Source organism: Camelina sativa, chromosome 2 (genome assembly GCF_030686135.1).
Source record: "Camelina sativa cultivar CO46 ecotype springtype chromosome 2, ASM3068613v1".
Classification (NCBI taxonomy): domain Eukaryota; kingdom Viridiplantae; phylum Streptophyta; class Magnoliopsida; order Brassicales; family Brassicaceae; genus Camelina; species Camelina sativa.
The window spans coordinates 4,585,701-4,605,680 of record NC_141881.1 but is presented as its reverse complement, the minus strand read 5'-3'; the positions used below and the strand labels follow the sequence as shown (position 1 = coordinate 4,605,680).

General features: G+C 42.5%; 3 protein-coding genes and 1 pseudogene across 3 annotated transcripts; 1 reads left to right on the top strand and 3 right to left on the bottom strand.

Moving 5' to 3' along the window:
- Positions 1–5,685: 5,685 nt before the first annotated feature.
- On the bottom strand, positions 5,686–6,036 carry LOC147948264 (Ribulose bisphosphate carboxylase large chain, catalytic domain-containing protein). The gene has a single exon (XM_087480509.1). The coding sequence runs from the start codon at positions 6,034–6,036 to the stop codon at positions 5,686–5,688; it is 351 nt and encodes a 116-aa protein (XP_087336635.1).
- Positions 6,037–9,605: 3,569 nt separating this feature from the next.
- On the bottom strand, positions 9,606–11,910 carry LOC147948263 (uncharacterized). Its single transcript, XM_087480515.1, has one exon. It carries the CDS (start codon positions 11,908–11,910, stop codon positions 11,713–11,715), a length of 198 nt encoding a protein of 65 aa, XP_087336641.1. The 3' UTR covers positions 9,606–11,712.
- Positions 11,911–13,469: 1,559 nt separating this feature from the next.
- LOC147948262 (uncharacterized) lies at positions 13,470–13,592 on the bottom strand. Its single transcript, XM_087480519.1, has one exon. The coding sequence runs from the start codon at positions 13,590–13,592 to the stop codon at positions 13,470–13,472; it is 123 nt and encodes a 40-aa protein (XP_087336645.1).
- A 1,625-nt stretch (positions 13,593–15,217) lies between these two features.
- Positions 15,218–15,534, top strand: LOC147948261 (uncharacterized; annotated as a pseudogene).
- Positions 15,535–19,980: the final 4,446 nt, after the last annotated feature.

The following is a 19,980-nucleotide window of genomic DNA, read 5'->3' as shown; positions in this document are numbered from 1 at the left end:
GCTGATTAGCTTAGCCCACCCCGACCGAATCTCATTCAGGTCTTCTCTTCTATTAACAAACAAGGTATATATACCTGTAAGCCCACCTTTACATTCTAATGCTTGTCTTAGTTACGAAGACGTGAACCTTTAATTTGCAAGAGTAGTTTCATCGGCGTAAGGGAGGGAGAAGGTTGTTCGACTAAAGCCCGACCTCTATGATTTGAAATGAGTGCAGAAATTTCCCTTTAAGAGAATGATCTTTACAGGAAAAAGAGCCCAGAGGTTTAGTCAGCTATTGTCAGTCGAGAGATGTAGAAAGAGAAGGATCTCGCTTAGGCGGAAGCGGGTGCGCCAACTCCTGTTCACAGGCGGTTAAACGTAGGTATTATTCCCTGCATTTGACATCTCCAGAACGGGGAATATCCAGACCTAGTCGATAGCTTAGTTGCCCTAAAGGTTTAATTACCAGCAAGCATGGTTAGGGTAGGAGTAAGTGGAGGTTAGGTAACCCAGCCAGAGGATTCCGTTAGCGGGTTGATTCCGAGCTGGTAATCGAACAGGTCACCAATCGTCCTCGAAAGGGCGGTTCAAGCGCATGAGTTCAGAGGTCTATAGATCGTGATCTGAATATAAAGTGGATTCCAGGGGCAGCTGCTTCTATAAACACAAGAAAAGGTCTTGTGGACTTACGGATTGATAACTTGCCAGTACACGCTGAGCCTCGTCGATGAGATGAGGTACCTCATTTAGGATGACTATTGGAAACGCGCGGTGCCGCGTTAGGTTAGGGAGCGGGGCTCATTTCATCGATCATTTCTGCACGAGCAAAGCTCAATAGTACATATAGATTCTAGCATAAGCTGTAATTGCTGCAGATAATTGAACAGCGGAGTTTCTGGGTGGGTTCCATTGTGTCTCGTCAGTAGATTCGGTATTGACATAATATCTGACAAGATAATACTCATTGTGCAGATTATCTGCATATTCTATATCTATTTGATTGACTAAAGTATCATATCTATCTTTATCGATAATTTCAGTAACAAGACTCTTAGGAGAGATCCCAAATCTCCCGTAGAGTGAATTCATTAAAGTTTTATATACAAAAGACATTGCTTCATCACCCCTTTTCTTAGCTTCTCTTCTTCTCTCGAATAGGGATTTCACAAACTCCTTGAAAGGAGACTCCATCTTCTCATTCTTATCATAGAGATAACCTCTTAAAGGTATAATACTGTAACCCACAGATTTGGCTAACTTTAACTCTTCGCTAAAATATATACCCACCCATTTACCAGTTGGAAAACGTAAGACGTTATTCTCTTTATAAGGTAAGAAAGGTCTATCAATAGTAGACGGACATTCAACATAAGCTTCAATAAAACCAAACAAGTCATTTAAGTCTTGACCTTCAAAATCACTATACCAAACAGGCTCTCCTCCAGGCATAGGATATGACATCATTACAAAAGGATACAAAGAGTTCACATCATAATACTTGAGATCCTGACCACGTGGAATGTAGACATCAGAATGTCCGCCATAGTACCCACGACGAATGAAATCATCCTCGTTACGATTAGGGATATAGATAGGAAACACTTCCATGTTGTAGTATTTCATACGAAAGATTAGAAGAGCAAGAGATGAGATCGTCAAAACTTCCGTTATATCAATATTATACTGACGCCAGTAGTTAGCTTGAGACTTACACATGATACCACCCAATAGACGTATGTCCTGGTTCATATAAGCTAGCAACTCAGCTTTACGATATTTCAGATTTTCCTCTTTCACACTCTCATGATCTACAGAACCTTTAGAACCTAACTCAGGACATATAGCCTTACCCAGATCAACAAGTTTACCAGGGAGAACTTTTAATGAGTCCATATATTTATAGGTAAGACTCTTGTGATTTTTACAGAATATAGATAACTGGTAGAGACAGTTGTTTCTCATCAGAGCTTTGATCTTATACTCATTCACAAAGAAACGGAGATAATACTTAATTATTATAACCCCGTCAAATTTGGACATGTTATGAAAATAGATCGTTTTGATTTTTCTTTTGAAAGCTACCTTAGATTACGGTCGATGAATCTTATCATCATGTTGTCACTTCTTTCACAAAATGTATCGTGATAGAAATCCTCACTATAATAAGACTCAAATTTATGAATAGGAATAGAACCCACATCAGCATCAGGCTCAATTACTAAGAAACCCGCAGCATATGGTACATGAACTAAAACCCCATCTTTATTAAAGTCATACATGATAGTCTCGAGATCAGCGACAATGAAAGCTTTCCTTTCTCCCTTCCTAATATCAGCTTTTGTTATATACTTTTGAACCTGACGCTTTTTACGAAAGCTTTTTGCTGGAGGAGGGGAACCCTCCATAGAAATGAAATCTTGCGATTGAAAGGTTGTCAATAACAACTCATCCAGTTCTAATAAGCAAACACCTAATGTATCAATATGAGATTCCTCAGTTTTTTGAGACTCATAATAAACACGTATGTGGATATCATAGATATATGAAGATTCATATTTTTCAGCTTGAATCAGCATCAAATTCACCAAGGCTGTATATAAACCAAGACTGGGTTTCATCTCACCATTAGCATTTCTCAAATCTAGAGAACTACCTAATACAAAGGATATCTTATCAGAATAGGGGGTATTCATAGTATATCCTAGGGTAAACTTAGCCTTTTCAATCTTTTGATTATAAACATATCTTAGCAAAAGCTTCATAACGGCCAAAGATAAAATTTCAATATCAGAACAGAAAGGATAAGGCTTACTAAAGATCATTTTTGCTGTAATCAGTCCATCATAAGGGTTCTGACATTTCATACTATTAATATGATTATGTAACATATCCAAGTATTGAGATAGATTCTTAAGGAAATCATTCAAGTAACCTCTTGGATTAGCCTGAAATGTTTGAGAATACGAAAACGTTCCAGAAGCACAGGAATTGTCGTCAATTGATTTTGAACTATCAATGTAACGTTTAATTTCTGAATCCTTAATGGTGTAGTAATTTCGACTGAAAGGAGCATTACAGTTTGACACTGTATAATTATACCCTATATTGTATATAGACCTATAAAACTGCAAAGAACCAGTTTTTGTAACTGATGGAAAACTTGGAAGAAAGAAATCATGATTATCAAGATGATACAGTCTCGTAGATCTTACCAAAGAAGATAGAATATAGAATCTCATTGTATAGTTGAATACGTAGTAGATACGGCATGCTGCTTTTTGGGCCTTACTATGGGATTATAGGTAGGCTGGCTAAGGAGTTGCTCCTGGAAAGGTAGCAGCTTGGTCCCTTGATTGCGGGGTTTCAAACCTCATACCAAGAGAAAGATTCCAAACCAGCATACGCAAAGCAAAGAGCGGAAAGGTGCTTTATACCTCATTTCGCTAAGCAGCGAGAATTGTACTGAAGCTCTCTTTCAAACGCCCGCCGATCGTACTACTTCATTCTTAGTGTGCTGACCAGATACCCCACCCTGAGCTAAGAGCCATAGCAAGAGATATAGCGTTGGCTGTAGGCTTAGTGAGCTCATAAACTGGCGAATCAATTCATTTGAAAGAGAAAGTCGGGTCTAGCTGATTCCCGAGTTGACCAATGATAGATAGGTAGGAATGGCAGGACCTAAACGAGCTAGGCTTCGTTAGCCAGTTCTCCTTTTAGAAGCTATTCTTAATGCCGCTCGGGCTCCCTTTTTTATGGGATTCCATCGCTCTTGGAACAGATGATATAAGATCTTACTAAAATCAAAAAAGTATGAAAATGAAATATACAGATATACTCTATACCGGTATACAGCAATAACAATGTCAGCCAATTAGCAAAGATCAAGCGAACTCACTCAAGCGTACTACAGCTTTTCCGTCTTTCTTCCCTAAGCGCAATAGCCCCTTGAATAGATAGGATAGAATTAGTGCGCTTGAAAGAGATTCGGCTTAGTGAAAATTCCTAGTCTTACTCATCTCAGATGCGGGATTACCAATGTCACGATTGGAATTAGGAAAGGAAGCTGTGGCACTTCTTACTTTATATGAGGAAGGGGTGAAATCACTAGCAATAGTAGACACGCTACGATCTGCTAGACAGGAGCAGTACAGGAAGCATCGAATGCCATGGTTCTTGTTACAGACTAGGCTGCAAGTGAGAGTGATAGAATCAGCTCAACTGGGAATGTTGCCGATGCCGATACCGGAGCTGCTAAAGGAAGCAGTAGCAGTACAACCATTAAATTGAAATGGAATTGCACATTCATCTTCCTCTATCAATTCATTTCTTTTGTTTGAATAAGCTATTAAGGTGCCTAGGACACTAGTAGACACCCAGAAGGAGTTGTAAGGGAGAACGGAGATTTAAGATCGGACGATTTTCAACAGACAAGATCAGATCGTAGAATAGAGAAGGATTTGCTGCCGCTACTGAATCAGAGTCCACGGTGCAACAATTTCTCATCTGCTCACGAATTGGATTCGAACCAATCAAGCTACTTGCCCTTTAGTAGATCGTGAGTGGGTCAGTCGTCCTCCTCATTATAGTCCTCCTAAAATCAATAGCATTTCGTCGGAATACATCCTGTCTTTTCACCTTAGTAGTCCTATGCATAGTCAGTACTATAGCCCCAATCATGGCTACTAATAAAATAAGACTAGGAACCAAAAACCAGACAGAATAGTAGGTATAAAGTAAATTGCCCAATGTTTCCAAATTAGTCCAACTTCGTACCTTTCCGGCATAAACCGTATATCTAAGAGAGGTCGTATTTCTTTGGGTTGGTAGTAATGGAATGCTTTCATTATCTAAAATGAAAAACATTTCCCACCAAAAGATCAGTCCAATAATCCCACTCACTGGTAAATAGCGCAATACTTCTTCGTGAATCTCCGCTATTTGAATATGGAACATCATAACAACGAAAAGGAATGAAACGGCTATAGCTCCTATATGAACTACTGGGAAGATCATAGCGAAGAAGTCGAGACCTAACAAAAGAAGTAAACCTGAAGTGTCGCGAAAGACTGGGATGGGAAACAAAACGGAATGTACCGGATTTTTAGCACGTGCAACCATCAAACCAGAGACCAAAGCAGGGCTCGACAAAACAGAAAGTATCATGGTACCGTCGTCCTTCCCTGAAATGGAACTTTCATGCTAGTTCTTGCTTCAGCATGAAAGTCGATCTATTACGACCAGCGCGGTTGTTCCTATTTCATTTTCTTCTTCCAAGCCCTTCTTTCTTAGAAAGCACTCACTGAGTTACTTACGGAATCTCAATGCATCCATTTAATGCATTCTTTTCGATCTTGTACCCACGGAGCGGTAGACTGAACACCAAAAAAATATCGATTCAAAAAAAAGTACAGGCAACTAAACCTGTGAACTCAGATAGCCTTGTGGTATGGTAGCGAGACCCAATCTTGAGTGAAAAAGATACCGCGGCTTCGATCTTTTTCAACATAATCATCGCGCAGTAAATCAACAAAGCCCAAAGTTGACTCTCTGTCTCCTTCAAGTTTACCTACTACTGTACCCGCGTGAATATGATCTCCACCAGATAGACGTAAAGCTTTAGCTAGTACACGGAAGTGCAAACCATGATTCTTCTGTCTATCAATAACAGCATGCATTGCACGGTGGATGTGAAGAAGTAGGCCATTATCTCGAATGAGCCAAACTAGTATTTGCAGTGAATCCCCCTGTTAAGTAGTCATGCATTACGATAGGAACTCCAAATTCTCTGGCAAATACAGCTCTTTTGATCATTTCTTCGCATGTACCCGCAGTAGCATTCAAATAATGCCCTTTGATTTCACCTGTTTCAGCCTGTGCTTTATAAACAGCTTCGGCACAAAATAAGAAACGGTCTCTCCAACGCATAAATGGTTGGGAGTTCACATTCTCATCATCTTTGGTAAAATCAAGTCCACCACGTAGACATTCATAAACTGCTCTACCATAGTTCTTCGCGCCAAACCAACAATCTGCACGCTTAGCCGCATTGTTCATCTTGCCTTAACCCTACCCGAAGGAAGGCTATGAATTGAGCTAACGCCCTCTGTAACAGCTTAAATGATATAGGAGGGGGTTGATCCTCGATTTGATTCTCGTGTTGCGAGTGTCGTGTCTCGCGTTTCGAATTCATTTCGATTGGGAAAGTGAGCCGATCCAGACCTAATTGATCTGGTTTCTGAGAGCACTGACAAGGCTAAACTCGCCGGTTGAAGAGAGCACTGAATCATTCGAAAGGGGAAGCCTCGACTGGAATCCCTGCTATAAAGGGCAGCGGAGGAATACCTACAGATTGCTCGCCTTAACCTTAAGATTGCTAGAAAATATCTAATGCAGGAGAATAACTAACAATTTATGTGGAATACTATTTCATTTCGGGGGTAACGACTTTAAAACTTGCCTATAGGATCGCTTGACCTAGAACCTGTTTACACTGGTCCTGCTGTGAGGAACGGACTTTATCGAGCAAAAAAAGCGATTCTATGCGCAGACGTGAAAGCTCTATTGATAGGAAACATTCTAGCCAATTTTAGAGGAACGATTCCCTTGTCTGAGAACCGCCATTCCCGCACTATTCTTTTCCACATTGAGAATCTCGATAACTCTAAATTCAGAAGTGAGCGAATCCCAAAGCTCTCTTTTTTCCCCCTTTTCACCTTTAATTGGTGAAAGTATAAAATCTGATGTGAATAGAAGAAAAAGAAAGAAGAAAGATAGGCGGACGACTTTACTATAGTATAGGTCGAAAAAAACCGTGAGCAGTAAGCAGCGGATCTCCCCTTCTTTTGGGAAAGCAGGTGGCCGCGTGTGAATTCTTTCAAGGCAAGGGGCGGCCTGATTTCGACATTGTTGTTTCACTCTGATCCGGTCGAGGTGGTTTTCGTTTACCAGCGCGTAGGTGGTCTAAGTTCCTATGACCGAGTCTTTCTGGCCCCTGTGAACATCTTTTCTTAATGTATTAAAGAGGGCCTCTCTAACCGGTGAAAAGTAGTGGGTGTCCACTAACGGCCGTTCCCGGCTCGGCTCCGATAACGAAATTCCGGGAGGAGTCGGTAGTTGGGCACTGGATCCCTTCGGACCTGGAGAACGTGTGACGCTGGGTCGGGGTTTGGTGAACCAACTGGTCGCTCCTCTAGTTGAAGTATCGGGCCCCTTTTCGTTGCCTAGGTTACACCTTCGGAATACCCCAGAAGGGAATTTCTCTCTACTTCCCTAAATCTTCACTTGATGCCACGCCGACTCTCCTTTCGTCATAAGGCGTGGAATTAGACCAAGGGGAATCTCCATAGAAACAGGTCCCTCTGATTTCGCGCGTAGGAGATCGAGACACAGCCCAAGGGCTATGGAGAAAGATGTAGATCGATCGCCCTAGATAGACAACTACATAGAGGGTCTTTACAAGTCTATATATTCTTTGATTTCGTTCCCCCCCGTAAGATCAATATCACAACTAATGAGGTCTTAAAGTTTCACATCTAAGTAATACCCGATCCGATAGTTTACAATATAGATAGATATTTATCTATTTAACAACAACATTCTAAAAAAAGATATTAATTGATATCGGTAGTTGTCCGGTCGTACCCAAACAATAATATTCCAGAGGAAAATGCACCTAAGATCAAATATTTCGAGCCGGCTTCCGTGGAAAATTCAGACTTTCTTTTTGATGCTGCGATTACATAAAAACATAAACTTTGAGGCTCAATAGCTAAATACATGGCAATTAAATCATGAGCCGAGATCATAAAGAGCATACCGCGAGTAGGAAGTGGAATTAATACAATGAATTCAAAAGCATCAAACCTCTCTTGGTCGGAAGAATCGAAACACATCGAAATGGTACCAGCCGTACTTAATAATAGAAAGATTTGGCAGAAATATGTAAAATTGTCCCTCCTAAAAAGATTATTCCAGAATAAATGGGCAATAGTTAGGAGAGGTGCGCCAGCGGCGAGCAGAAGCAAGGTTATTAGATACCTCAGGAAAGCCCGGCCAGAACCACACGTGCAAGTTTCCCTGCATGTGGCTCGTCCGTGATAACTTCTTCGGATTTGCGTGAACTAGCAGACCGATCACTAAGTGGAAAAAAACCCTCCAGCATGAGCGAACCTTTTCTCCACTGGTTAGGAATGGGCTAAGAGAGGAAGCCAAACAAACCGACCTATTAAGCACAGCTAAGCTAATATGCGCCGGGGAAAGCCAGGTGCCGGAGGTAAGCTTTATTCGGCCCGGAGCATTGATTCCCCATAACGAATAGGCTAGCTCTATCTTTCAATTGCCTATCCTGTGCTCGAGAAGGTCTCCCAGTTCCTCGGGAGCACCTCGGGGTGCATTTAGTTGTCTTACATGAGACTCGGGATATTCCTCACCCCATGGCACCTTTTGCTCATCCATTCCGCCCGCCCGTACAGACGCGGCGCCCTTTTTCATTATCATCTACCGCCCTTTCTTTCCTCCCGGCTATTCACGCATGAAGATCGTCCTATGTATGCTTGACTTCGGTTGCCGGTGCTATAGGTAGGAGTACATTATGGCAGGATCAGTCACCCGGGCAAACCAACCCCCCTCCAAGAGGAATTGTGCTATGCCCCCCCGATCCCTATAGAGCGAAAGAGCTGCCTGGTGATCCCTAGGTTGCAGCACGTCCGGTCGTTAACTCCTCGCGCCGTTGCCGCCGTTTCTAGGACCGACCGACGCCTCACCTGCACTGGTACCTACGTAGTGTCGGTCGCACATTCAACATAGCGTTCGGACTCATGTGCCTTCCAGAACCAGGGGGTCTTCGAGCCTGCTGCGTACGATTAGCCAGCCTTGCGGCGGCAAAAGGATTAGACGTCCCCCCCCATGCTACGGTTCCCTACGGTCCGAATCCGGTGCCGCATTAGGTTAGGGTAGGGGGCTGGGCGATAATAGCTCCTCTGCATCCCCAAGCGCGCTGCCCTCCTAGGCGCGCAACACTAAGTAATCCAAGCCAACCCACATTACTGGCTAACGGCGGATAATCATATTTCTTAGAGGTACTAAATACAACTCCATGAATGAGCAAAATGGAGGTTGCATTAATGATAAAGATCTCTGGGGAAACCGCTAAAAAAAGATTGAACATGTGGGAGGATCCGAACGAATTCTGCTTTCATTTCCCCCGTATGGAGCACTGAGTCACTTACGTTACGGTCTTCAGCGGGCAGGCTGCACTCTAGGCGACGGCTAGGAAGGATCGCTAGACCAGCAGCCAAACCAACAATGAATATATAATATAATGATAGTGATTCGGCTCAATAAAAAATGGAATGTAGAAAAGAAAGGGCGGAATAGCATAATTGTCCGATTTATTCCTCGATCTTCAAAGAAGACTGACTCCTCCTTTCCGAAAAGATCGTCCTTGGTCCTTTTGACATAAGATTCTCGGCCGCTCAAGAGACTCTCTCTCGTATATATATTTATACGCAATATCTTGACTCCTACTACCCCTCCTTTCCGAAAAATTGATTGAGTCTTTGTCTAAGCGAGTTTTCTAGGCCGGGTGACCTGGCCACTTCTATTGCTTATCTTTTCATTAAATCTTTTGTTCTCTAGCGGACTTTCCGACTTCAACTGGACCACCCACCCGGACTAGGAACCCGAATTTATCCGCCTATCCCCGTCGAAGAAGGGGCGACGGCCTTGATTATGCCGGGCATGCTCCCCGAACCCCACCCAATTAATAAGACTAAGTAAAAAAAAAATGGAAATAGTGAATCAAGATCTAGATGGATCCCTATCTTTCTCTCTATCCACGGGATACCTATCTAGATGAAAAAATCCATCTATGAATCGATCTAGACTATCCTCTATCCGGATAGAGATGTCCCTATGAGTGACTACGCCGATCTTTATATGTTTTGGCCACGTCCGTTTCTGCTCCGAAGAGGAAGGTTTGGATCTTTTAATCTTATGTCGTGAGGGATATGACCTATGTTAGGTCCATAAGATACCACAGCTTTTGGTGTTCTATGATTAACCTCCGAATAATGAGTAGGTAGTTCGATCCTTTTGATTCTTCTCTTCATAGTCAACTTATGGGGGGATGCGAAGCAATAGGTCGAATTACTATATAAAGATAAAGAAGAGTTGTAAACTATAGGACTGATTGTTCGAGTAGGAAGATTTAGGTTTTTCTCCTTCCTTCTCTTCGATAAGAATAGGGATTTTAACAAATTCCTCTTCATTCTCTTGTGCTCAGCGAAGGAACTTCCTAAGCATACTTTTTCGGATCCAAACTTCTTTGTTCTTTCTAAGTCTTCTTCTTGCATAGAAGAACGCAACTGTTGCAAAAACCGGGATTTTAGTAGTAGGCGGCATCCCCTCTTAGTTTTGAGTAGGTGGAACCATTCAGTTTTGCTTCTTCTCCACATTCTTAGCGGTTGATGCAGTAATTTGCCTATGATTTTTTCAACTGAAATTTCTTTATAGAAAGATCTCCTTATTTCTTCACCGCGTATTATCGCGTTATTTTCTTGAAAAGATATTATATCACCGTGGGAAAGTTTAAAATGAGTAATGCTTACCATTCCTTTATTCACACAAACCCTTCGATGACTTATCGGCTGCCTTGCTTGAGGAATAGTTTCAAGAAAATGGAGACGAAGCGGAATAACGTCAAATCTTGTTTCTGGATTGAGTGGAAAAGGGATATATGAAGTTCGTTTTGTTCCTCTGTGCATCTCTGTGATGGGTAAATCCCCATGAAAAAGGGGCAACTTTCGTGTAGTTTGTAATTGTATATAACTGGTAAGATATTTTTTCGGATAAATCTTTCTCTTCTTAATAGATCTCTTCCTGTTCCTCAATCTTCGGAGAATGCGGCGTTGTATTATTGTCAGTTCTCTGTTCCGAACATTTCCTGAAAGTAGACGACAAGTTTGAAATCTTAATGGGGACAAATCTATATCTCGTTGAATCAGTTTTTTAAGCAGCCACATTGCGTCCCTGGGACTCGAACCCAATTCTGCAACAACCCCTGTTCCTGTCCTTTCTTTGTTTTGTTGATCTATTCCTCTTCACGTTGTCTTTTTAAAAAAAAGACTGAAAGTATGGGCTATTGACACCATGGTCAGAAAGAGATTTGAGGACTTTTCTAAGTCCCGCTTCTACGATAAAGTCTTTCCGGTTTTAATAAAGCGAGCGCCACTCTGAATCCACGATCCGTAAGGATCTAGCTCCGCCACATTTTGAGTAGCACTTCTTTCTTTTTTGAAAAGGCCACAAAACTCTTTTCAAAAAAGAAATCTACAGTTTTTGGTGGTTCATTTTTTTGTGAAAGAAAGAGGCGGAAAGCTATGTCCTGTACAGTTTCTCCTCCCACCTGAGGGCGAAGTCATGACTCGACCTTTAGTTTTGTGACTCGAGTACTTGTTGCGAGAGGTACTGACGTAACTCGACTAAAAGGAGAGGTTGTTTACATACTTGAGCTTTCTGCGAGAGGGATTTATTACTCGACTAAAAGGAGAGAGAGCAAGGTGAACTCTTCCCATTGCTAACATTCCAGGGATTCCAGAACCAACTAATCTAATCTCCTAACCTGGGATTCCTTAACCAACTACCAATTAAAAGAGTAAAACACTTCCTTGGGATAAACTGATTCAAACAGATAGGCAGATTGAAATGGAACTTTCTACAAACAAAAACTCCTTACCTTACTTGGCTTACCTCTCCCATTCCTCTAATCCCTAACCAAAACAAACCTAATCTCATCACCTCATTGCTAATATTGCTGGGATTCCCTCCTAACCAACTAATCTCCTTACCTCCTATTCCTGGGATTACTGGGATTACTGGTTCTCCCATTCCTAACATTCCTAGGAATTCGCAAGACACCATAGGCAACATGGGAATCCTTGATCTACTTGTTTCTCAGATTTCCTTTGAGGTTAGGAGAGTGAGTCGATTCGACGAGGCTAGCTTGTAGGTTAGTCTTTAGTTTCCGTCAAAGAATTGGATTTTCATACTTCCTTCCCCTTTGGTCGATTCAAGTGGACTTTATCCTAGATTTGTCGATTTATCCCTGGTTGAGGACCTTTGGATGCCAGTTTTCTAGATGCCAGTTTTCTATAAGAAGGGTCAGCCTTAAAGGAAAAAAAACCAATCCCAAGGTAAGGTCTAAACTGATCTAATCGGTAAAGCCGGAAAAAGAGCTGAGTTTATAACGGCGAGAAGCTCCTTTCAAAGGAAGGAGTGACAGAAAAGGTCGGGACAGTGGCTGCTAACCACATTGACTTCGGAAGATTTGGATGTGTTAAGGCTAACCTCCCAAAACTCACTAAATTTACGTTGCTTCACAAGGTAATTCCTATTTGCTTACTTGTTAGAGTAAGAAAAGGAGAAGAGCTTCAAGGTAGAACCTATGAACGTAGATCGCATATAATGTGTCGATCTCATCACCTTACCAACCAGGGCCTATGTATACGAAACTGGTGCACCATCTGCAATCGCTATATATACCTGACCTAGCTTCTCGTGTATCACCCTTTTTTCTTCCTTTCCTAACTATCACTGACCGCGGGGGAAATGCTGACAGAATGCCAATACTTGTTCGATCGAAATTCTAACAGTTGTTCCGGGCGTTTAATGTTTGTTCTGGTTCAAGCTAGAAAACGGTCAAGTGTGTTTCTAATCAGGGTTATCTAAATTGGAATAAGTACTTTTTGATAACTTTGTCTCATGCGGAGCAAAGCCCTTCTTAGTCAAGCTTAGTCCCTTTGGAGTATATTTAAAGGGAAGTGCGGATCTGGAGTGTTTTGTTTAGACGAGCTATGCAGCAAGCTGAGTTCTATCGAAACAACGTTTTCCGGGCATACGAGAAAAGAGTCCAGCCCAGCATATTTATTTGCGACTTTCTTGATCCCGGAAATCTTGTACTCAGAGTCACGGATAAAGATAAAGTGGACTACCCTGTATGACCTACAGTTCTTTTTAGTGGCTTTTTCTTGTCCTGGACCATTCAGCCCTTTCTCAACCAAGTATAGGTAGAAGCCTCTTTTCCATACAGATAAAGGTTCGACTTCCAAGAGAAAAGATAAGGAAGTCGGTATTGATCGTGGAAATATCTTAGAAAGTCTTCAAAATCGCTTCTCTTCCTTCATTCTCAGTAGGCTACCGTCCTCGGAACCAATGCCTAAGATTTGCCCTTGCGGTCTGCCCTTAGTCTAAAGACTTCTATCCACTACGATGGAATCTGTTTAGTGGAGAGAAGGCCTAGTTAATCTAGCACTATGGTGGAATCTAAGTGTAAGATATTGTTCCGCGGTTGGAAAACTAGCTCCTATGCGCCTGTAGGTAGGACGTTAGAAAAAGAATCCGAATTAGGCTTGCAGACCTACTATTAGGCTTTCAGTGTAGTAACCTAGATGCTGAATATAGACTCCCATCTATAGTAAAAGAGAAGAAAGTCAGGCGGACACTGGCAGCTGCAAGTCAGTCGGTTGGCTTCCGTCACTTCTATAAAACGCTGCCCAACAGACTGAAATGACTATCTTCGGGATATGATGCCAGAGTTGGTGCTTTTGCGGCATCTAGTTCAGTATCAGAGGCGCTGCGCTGCCCTTGGCTAAAAAGGTTTACTTCTCTGTCACTTCCGTACTTCTGTAACTTCTCTTTAGCTTATTAATGGAATTGGTTAGAAAGTCTTTCCGGCTAAAAGAGAGGGATTAGTACACCTCCAACACTGACTTCTTAGTCGAGTAGTTCTCTTTCTCCTGGGCTGAGACGTGACCTCTTCTCCTCGTTTTCATTGGGAGGGAAGATATAGATACAAAGGTAAGCACGAACGAAAGTATTCGAAAGAGCTATTTAGCTGAAAACTCTATAGCTAAATTACTCTATCATAGAAGCCATTACTGACTGAATCTGGGAGGGCAAAAGGCTTAGTAATAGTAAGCTTCTCAACCCTGGTAAGGGTTTACTTCGTCCCAGGCCAGGTCGTTGCTCGTTGCACGGTAGGCGGCTTTGAGGAAAGGTATGAAGTCACTCGCCCTTTAGCTTTAGAAAGCAGGAGAGGTGCTTTAGCAACTCGACTGAAAGGAGAGGTTGTGAACACAAACTCGACTGAAAGGAGAGGGAGAGGGATTTGACTTTTTCTGTCAGGCCAATTTCTTTCTAGTGGTAAGTGCTTTCAGCCAGTTCTAGTCCTTTTCTTATACGCTTATTGGCGTTAGCACATTCCTCTTTCTTATTGAATGGAGTTGTTTTGTTTTGCCACCTGGAGTTTTAATGGAAGTTTGAGTGCGTCCTAAAAGCCAATGCTTCTGCCTTTTGGAAGTGTCTGCCTATATCTGTCCTCCCCATTTAATAAGTCTCTGTCCTTACCTTCGACGGTAACCCCTTTATAGTACAGCAGTCCCGTTTCCGGCAGTGCCTTCCCCCCCTAGTCTAGACCGAGTATCAATAGTTGTAGTTCCTGTCCGTTATGGACCCTTCGTATCTTTCAAATCCAATCAATGTGTGGTGTGTATCCAAGGGCAAATGCAATCTCTGAATCTGTTACAGCCATTGTAGCACTAGGTGCCTACCCATAAGCAGTAGTTGCCCTTGAATGTGCATCAAATCCTAAGACAAGCCTATCTAATCTCACTTCTTAGTCTAAAGCACTCAAATCCCTTCTAAGGAGCCAGCCCTTTTTGAATCCCTCTCTTTTCTTCATGCTGTGAAGAAATTTTCCCTATCCCCCTGACTGGCGAGGCTTCTTCTAAACGAGTGGAGTTCAGTTAGACTGCCCCTTCTTTCTGGTGCTCTCCGTCCAAGCGAGCTAACTCCTGATCTCCTGTTGTAAAGATCTCCAGACCAAGGCTATTCTTACCAGTTGACATCCATCCCGTTGCATTCCCAGCGGTTTGAGTTCTATTGGATGGGGTTCTATACGAGCGTTCCATACCGTCTCTTGGGATCAAACTGAATTAAGTTGGACTCCCTTCAAGAGATAGATTTCTTTCCACGATAATATCTATATTTTCTTAAGAAAGAAGACTAGAATATCATTGGGAGTGCACTTAAGCCAATTGGAGTACTAGGCCTTCTGTTCCAGTGACAGTTATAAAAAAAAGCGAAGCCCTCCACTCATAAGTAATAAGTAATTTCATCCCTTACCAGTCCGTCCTACTAGCTCTTTTGTCTTCCTTTTTTAAAAGGAGCTAACGATACGATGTTCAAGCTTTGCCAAAAGCCTTTTGCAGAGATAAAGTTCGAAGATCAGGATCAGGATTGGATTGAAAATCAATCTCCTCAGCATTCAATTCAAGTGGGTCTATCGATACAAGTGGTAAGACCGATAATTCAGCATCCAAGACCTGGCCGATGTCTACTTCAAATTCAAGTGCCACTTATCTTAACACAACTCGGGCTAATCGACTCCCAGCCTATCCCGACCTGGTCCTTTCGAACCAGTCTTTATAAACCTGGTGAAAGCAATCAAGCAGGACTTACCTGCTGGGAGCCCCTTCCTTCTATTCCGAAACCTAGAAGTTTTTTTTTCCAGCTCTTGAGCTGATTGAATGATTTTTGTTCACTGCTAAGCTAATCCTTCTGTCCTACTTTACTCTATTATGAGACCTCACCCTAGGCTAGGGAGCTGGTTTAAGCCATGCCCTTATTTGACTCCCAAGACCGGATACATAGCTCTTCTGAGCGGGTCAAATTCAAATACAATGAGTGCTTAGGGAAAGTAAAAAAGAAAGACATAAAGCGGAATCCGGTAATCTTACTGCTACTAAGACTACTCCGTCTTAGGGCTAGGAGTTCAAGCGCGGCGTAACGGGGGTTGTCAGCGTAACAGCTGGTGCTCTAATCTGAGCTGAGAAATAGGAACTGCACTTTTACTTTATTTATTTACTATATTCCCCCCTCTCTAACCCAAGTCCTAGAAGTGAATGAGGAATGAAAGAACTTCTGCTTCCGCAATGAGACGCTAAAGTCCTTAAATCAAGGAAATCACAATGCTTCTCTTATTATTCAGTAGTTCAATCTTACTTTCTTACCCCGCCGGGGAAGCGTTGAATGAATGTGTAATGATGTCCATCAGGGGAGATCTTGACCAATGGCCGCGCGATGTCCGAGTTCCTTCGAATGCTTTTTCCAAGCCCCTTCTTGCGCTTTACGAAATTCGTTGTTAAGGCCAGTCCTTCTCTCACCTTCACAGAAGAAAAGAGATTCTTCTGTGAAGGTGAGGAAGGGAAGAGGAAGTGAATTTGCTTTGGGTGTGGGTTAAGCTCTTCCTTATCTTAGGACGAATCAGCAGAGAAGGGCCTTCGCTTCGAACTCGGATGTTTAGGAAGAAAGCTGTCCACTTGAAGCTGAAACCTTAGACTTCCTCTCGGGCTATCTATGAATTAGAAAGCTAACCCTTAGATCCGGGAAGAGGGAACTGGCAGTAAGGGTATTACACTTCAAGAAAAGTGGAACTCACTCGAATAGAGAGAGTCTAGGCTCACTCACAGACCCAGCTGTCTTTGCTTTGTTCACAACGTCAGCCCGCAAGAACTCACCCTCGTGTGAAAGATAGCAAGATGTGGTTGATGGAAGTAGGTATGTGTCATAAGTTCAGGCACAGTGTCTTCTAGGAAGAAACTTTGTGTAAGGATCTTTTACAGTAAAGCAAGGGTATTGATCAAAGTGACAGTGGTGAGGGTAACCTTGTGAAAAAAAAAAAAAGGTTAGGTGTGCGTGCCCTTTCCTATGGTGTCTCTTCTGTGTTAGCTAGTATAAGTCTTAGTGCTTTTGTTTTAGTAAGGTCAATAGGAGTTAGCTGGTAGGGCAATCTCTCGTGCAATCAGAATAATCCTTGAACCTTCCACCCGGAGTTTCTTCTTTCTTCAAAGCTTTGGATTGAAAACCTTTGCTTAGCCTTATAAAGTAGCCAATTTTCCAACTATAATTAGAATGAATGTGAAAAGAAGATGAAAGAATCGTGTGATACTATAGCTAGCTACGATCCCCTACAAGAGGAATCACTCTACTTACCCCTTTGGCGGGCTTCGAGGACCCTACTGACTAATTCTTTATGCATGGATGCAGGAAGAGCCTACGAGTTCATTTGTAACAATATGAAAGAAGAACCTTGCGTGCCCGATCATGATATAGGTACAGCTTCCAGCCAGAAAGGTGATTGTGCTAGAAAGATGGCAGGTGAAGATCATGGATGAAGAGCTAGTCAAGCAGCATCCTGATGATATCCACGTACCAACTACTGGCACTGCTAGTGCTTTTGTGGATTAACCTACTTCCCAGGGCCGGCGGTCAGAGAAGAAAAGATCTCTATGAAAGCAGGAGACGGGAAATAGGCTCGCTCGATTCGATGGTTTAGAGTCCCGTATCATATGGCATGCTTTCCTTAGAATCCATAGACAAAGGGCGTACGGTACCCTACGAAATCGGCAGATGATTGCTTTGATTGGCCTGCTGTATCAGTTTATTCGACTACTTCCTCCATACCGTAGTGGACTTCCTTCCTAGATAGATGTAGGAGCAGCGGAAAGGGCTGCTTTAGAAGCTTCAATAGTTCCCTCATCAACGAATGGTTTAGCCGCCAGGTGATAGGGATGTCAAATAGAAGGCAAGCAGGCGTAGAAGGCCACGTTCGATAGCTGAAAAGTAAAGCTGCGGTAGAGGGTGTAAACTAAATAGTTACAGCTGGGCTTGGCAATTATCTAGCCGAAGTGGAAGGTTAAACGGGATCAAATCCTGGTCATTCGCAGGATCGGTAAATGAAGCCGGAAAGAGTATCTAGAGATAAAAGTCCAGGCGTCGAAGCCAATTAAACACTTGGACAAGATAGTGAAGGGTCTGGGGAGAAGTCAATTCTAGAGTTCATTACTCGGATGGGGACTACAGTAAAGAAAATCTATTCTAGAGGGCTTAAATGTCAACAAACTTTAGCGAGAGTACCAAGATCGGACTCAACTTCCTATTCCAAAGGCAACTTTACTAGCGTGGTTATGAATCAACTTACAATTCTTGAGTTACAGGAGGAACTGTTAATGAAAGACAACTATAGTAGTAATAGCTGTGAATTCCACTTCTGAGTTAGAGTTCAATCCTTTCCATCTGAAAGTACGTACTTCTTATAGCTTGAGAAGAGGAAGGATGCATTCGTCAGCATAGGAAGGCCCAATCAAATACCCCATCATAGTATAAGTTTTCCCTCTTGATTGACTTGAACAAAAGGAAAGAAAGATGCACAAACGAAACAGGAAACTACGAAGGTCTCAGGAGCAATATCAACTACCTAGACCGACCTGCTATAAGAATTCCATAAAGACCTTGCGAAGATACTGTACTGAATGACTGGATCGTACTAGATAGATAGTCTCAGATAGACTTGAATACGCAATTCCTGCCAATCTCGCACTTGACACGCAATAAACAGCAGTCTATCTTCACAGAGAAGGATGGCAAGGGGTGAAAGGCCTAGACCTTATCTGCTCTAAGCTAGTTTCATTCTATCTTGTTCAGCATATTTAGTTTCAAAAGAGAGAGGTCCGGAGGCATTAATTAGTTGATGAGGAGAAAGGCCAGCCACGAAACACTCACCCAATCAACCTTCAAAGGCAAGTAAGGACTCTTTCAAACTGAAAATTGCTGTTCACATTGCAAGATCTGTCTCAAGATGTTTTGAAAATGAGAAACAGCAGCAGAATAAATAGTATACTTTATCGAGAAAAGGGGAGGAAGTATCTTCTTTCTCTGACGTAGACGGGCATTCCTATCGAGATTACTTCCTTAGGACCGGGAGGTCGAAGAATCTATATGCTACCTTACTTTCAGGATGGCTTTACGAAAGATTCCATTTAGCTGAAGTAGGACGAAGCGGTATGAGATAAGAGGTCTCAACGAGCCTTCAGCATCTGAAACGGGAGCTTTAACCTGCATATCATACGGGAGTCTTAGTGGAGAGCGTTCTCTGGTTATCATCCCTAGTCAAATTTGAAGTGACGGAGGAACCCCTATTCGATAAAGAAGGGAACAGTGCAAATAAAGCTATTTCGAGTCCTCTATCAACAACCAACCAAACCACCCGCTTGTCGGGCTTAAAGCGAAACTGAGCTTCTCACTAACAAAATCAATCGTAAGCTTCATGTCCGAGACTCGGAAAGAGTGGCGTTTAAAGAGGGCGTCAGAGCCTCTCGAAGTCTCCGATCTCACAGATGGTTAGGCTGCAATTCCTTCGCTTGTGAAGAAGCTTGGATAGTTCTCCTTACTCGGACATTCTATTCATTCGACCACCGCCCCATGCTTAAAGATTGAAGTTTTGTTTTGACTCTGTAAAAAAAAAAGAACGTTTGTAACGTCGGTTAACGCAGCCTCACAGGCAGCCTGAGAAGTTTTTGACCCCTTTACCTATCTTGGGTGAGCTACATCCATACATAGTCTAAGCCTCTGATTGATGACAGTACTAGATACGGAATCTTAGTCCCAAGAGTTCTGCAGAAGCGGGCTAAAGGCAATAGTTCGCTAGGGTGGTTATCCCAATTCTTTGATAAGATCGCTACCGAACGCCCCCAAAAGCCTAGTCTTTAGAAGGAACGAACGGATTTCTTTGTTTGTTCGTGCAATGAAGAATCTTATCTGAAGAAGGTAATACGGAAAGAAAAAAACTCAACCTGATGCTACTGGAATAGAGAAGCAAGCAAAGTGGGTCGGGCTGGCCTGGGACTCAATTGAAAAAAGCGGTATTTCTTCCGCGAAGACTAACTAACGGGGCGCACTCAATTTCTACCTTCTCCGAGCTTACCACCACCCGTGGTACAATAGAATGAAAACAGAGTAATGACCAAGGGAATTTTCTATTAACCAACGGGAGATCCTCCTTTTCTCGCTAATCTAGGTCTCAGGGTTCCCCAGCACAGACTTCTTGTTAGTTTAAACTAGTAAAATGGGAGTGAAGCTATGCTGTTAAACAAGACAAACCAA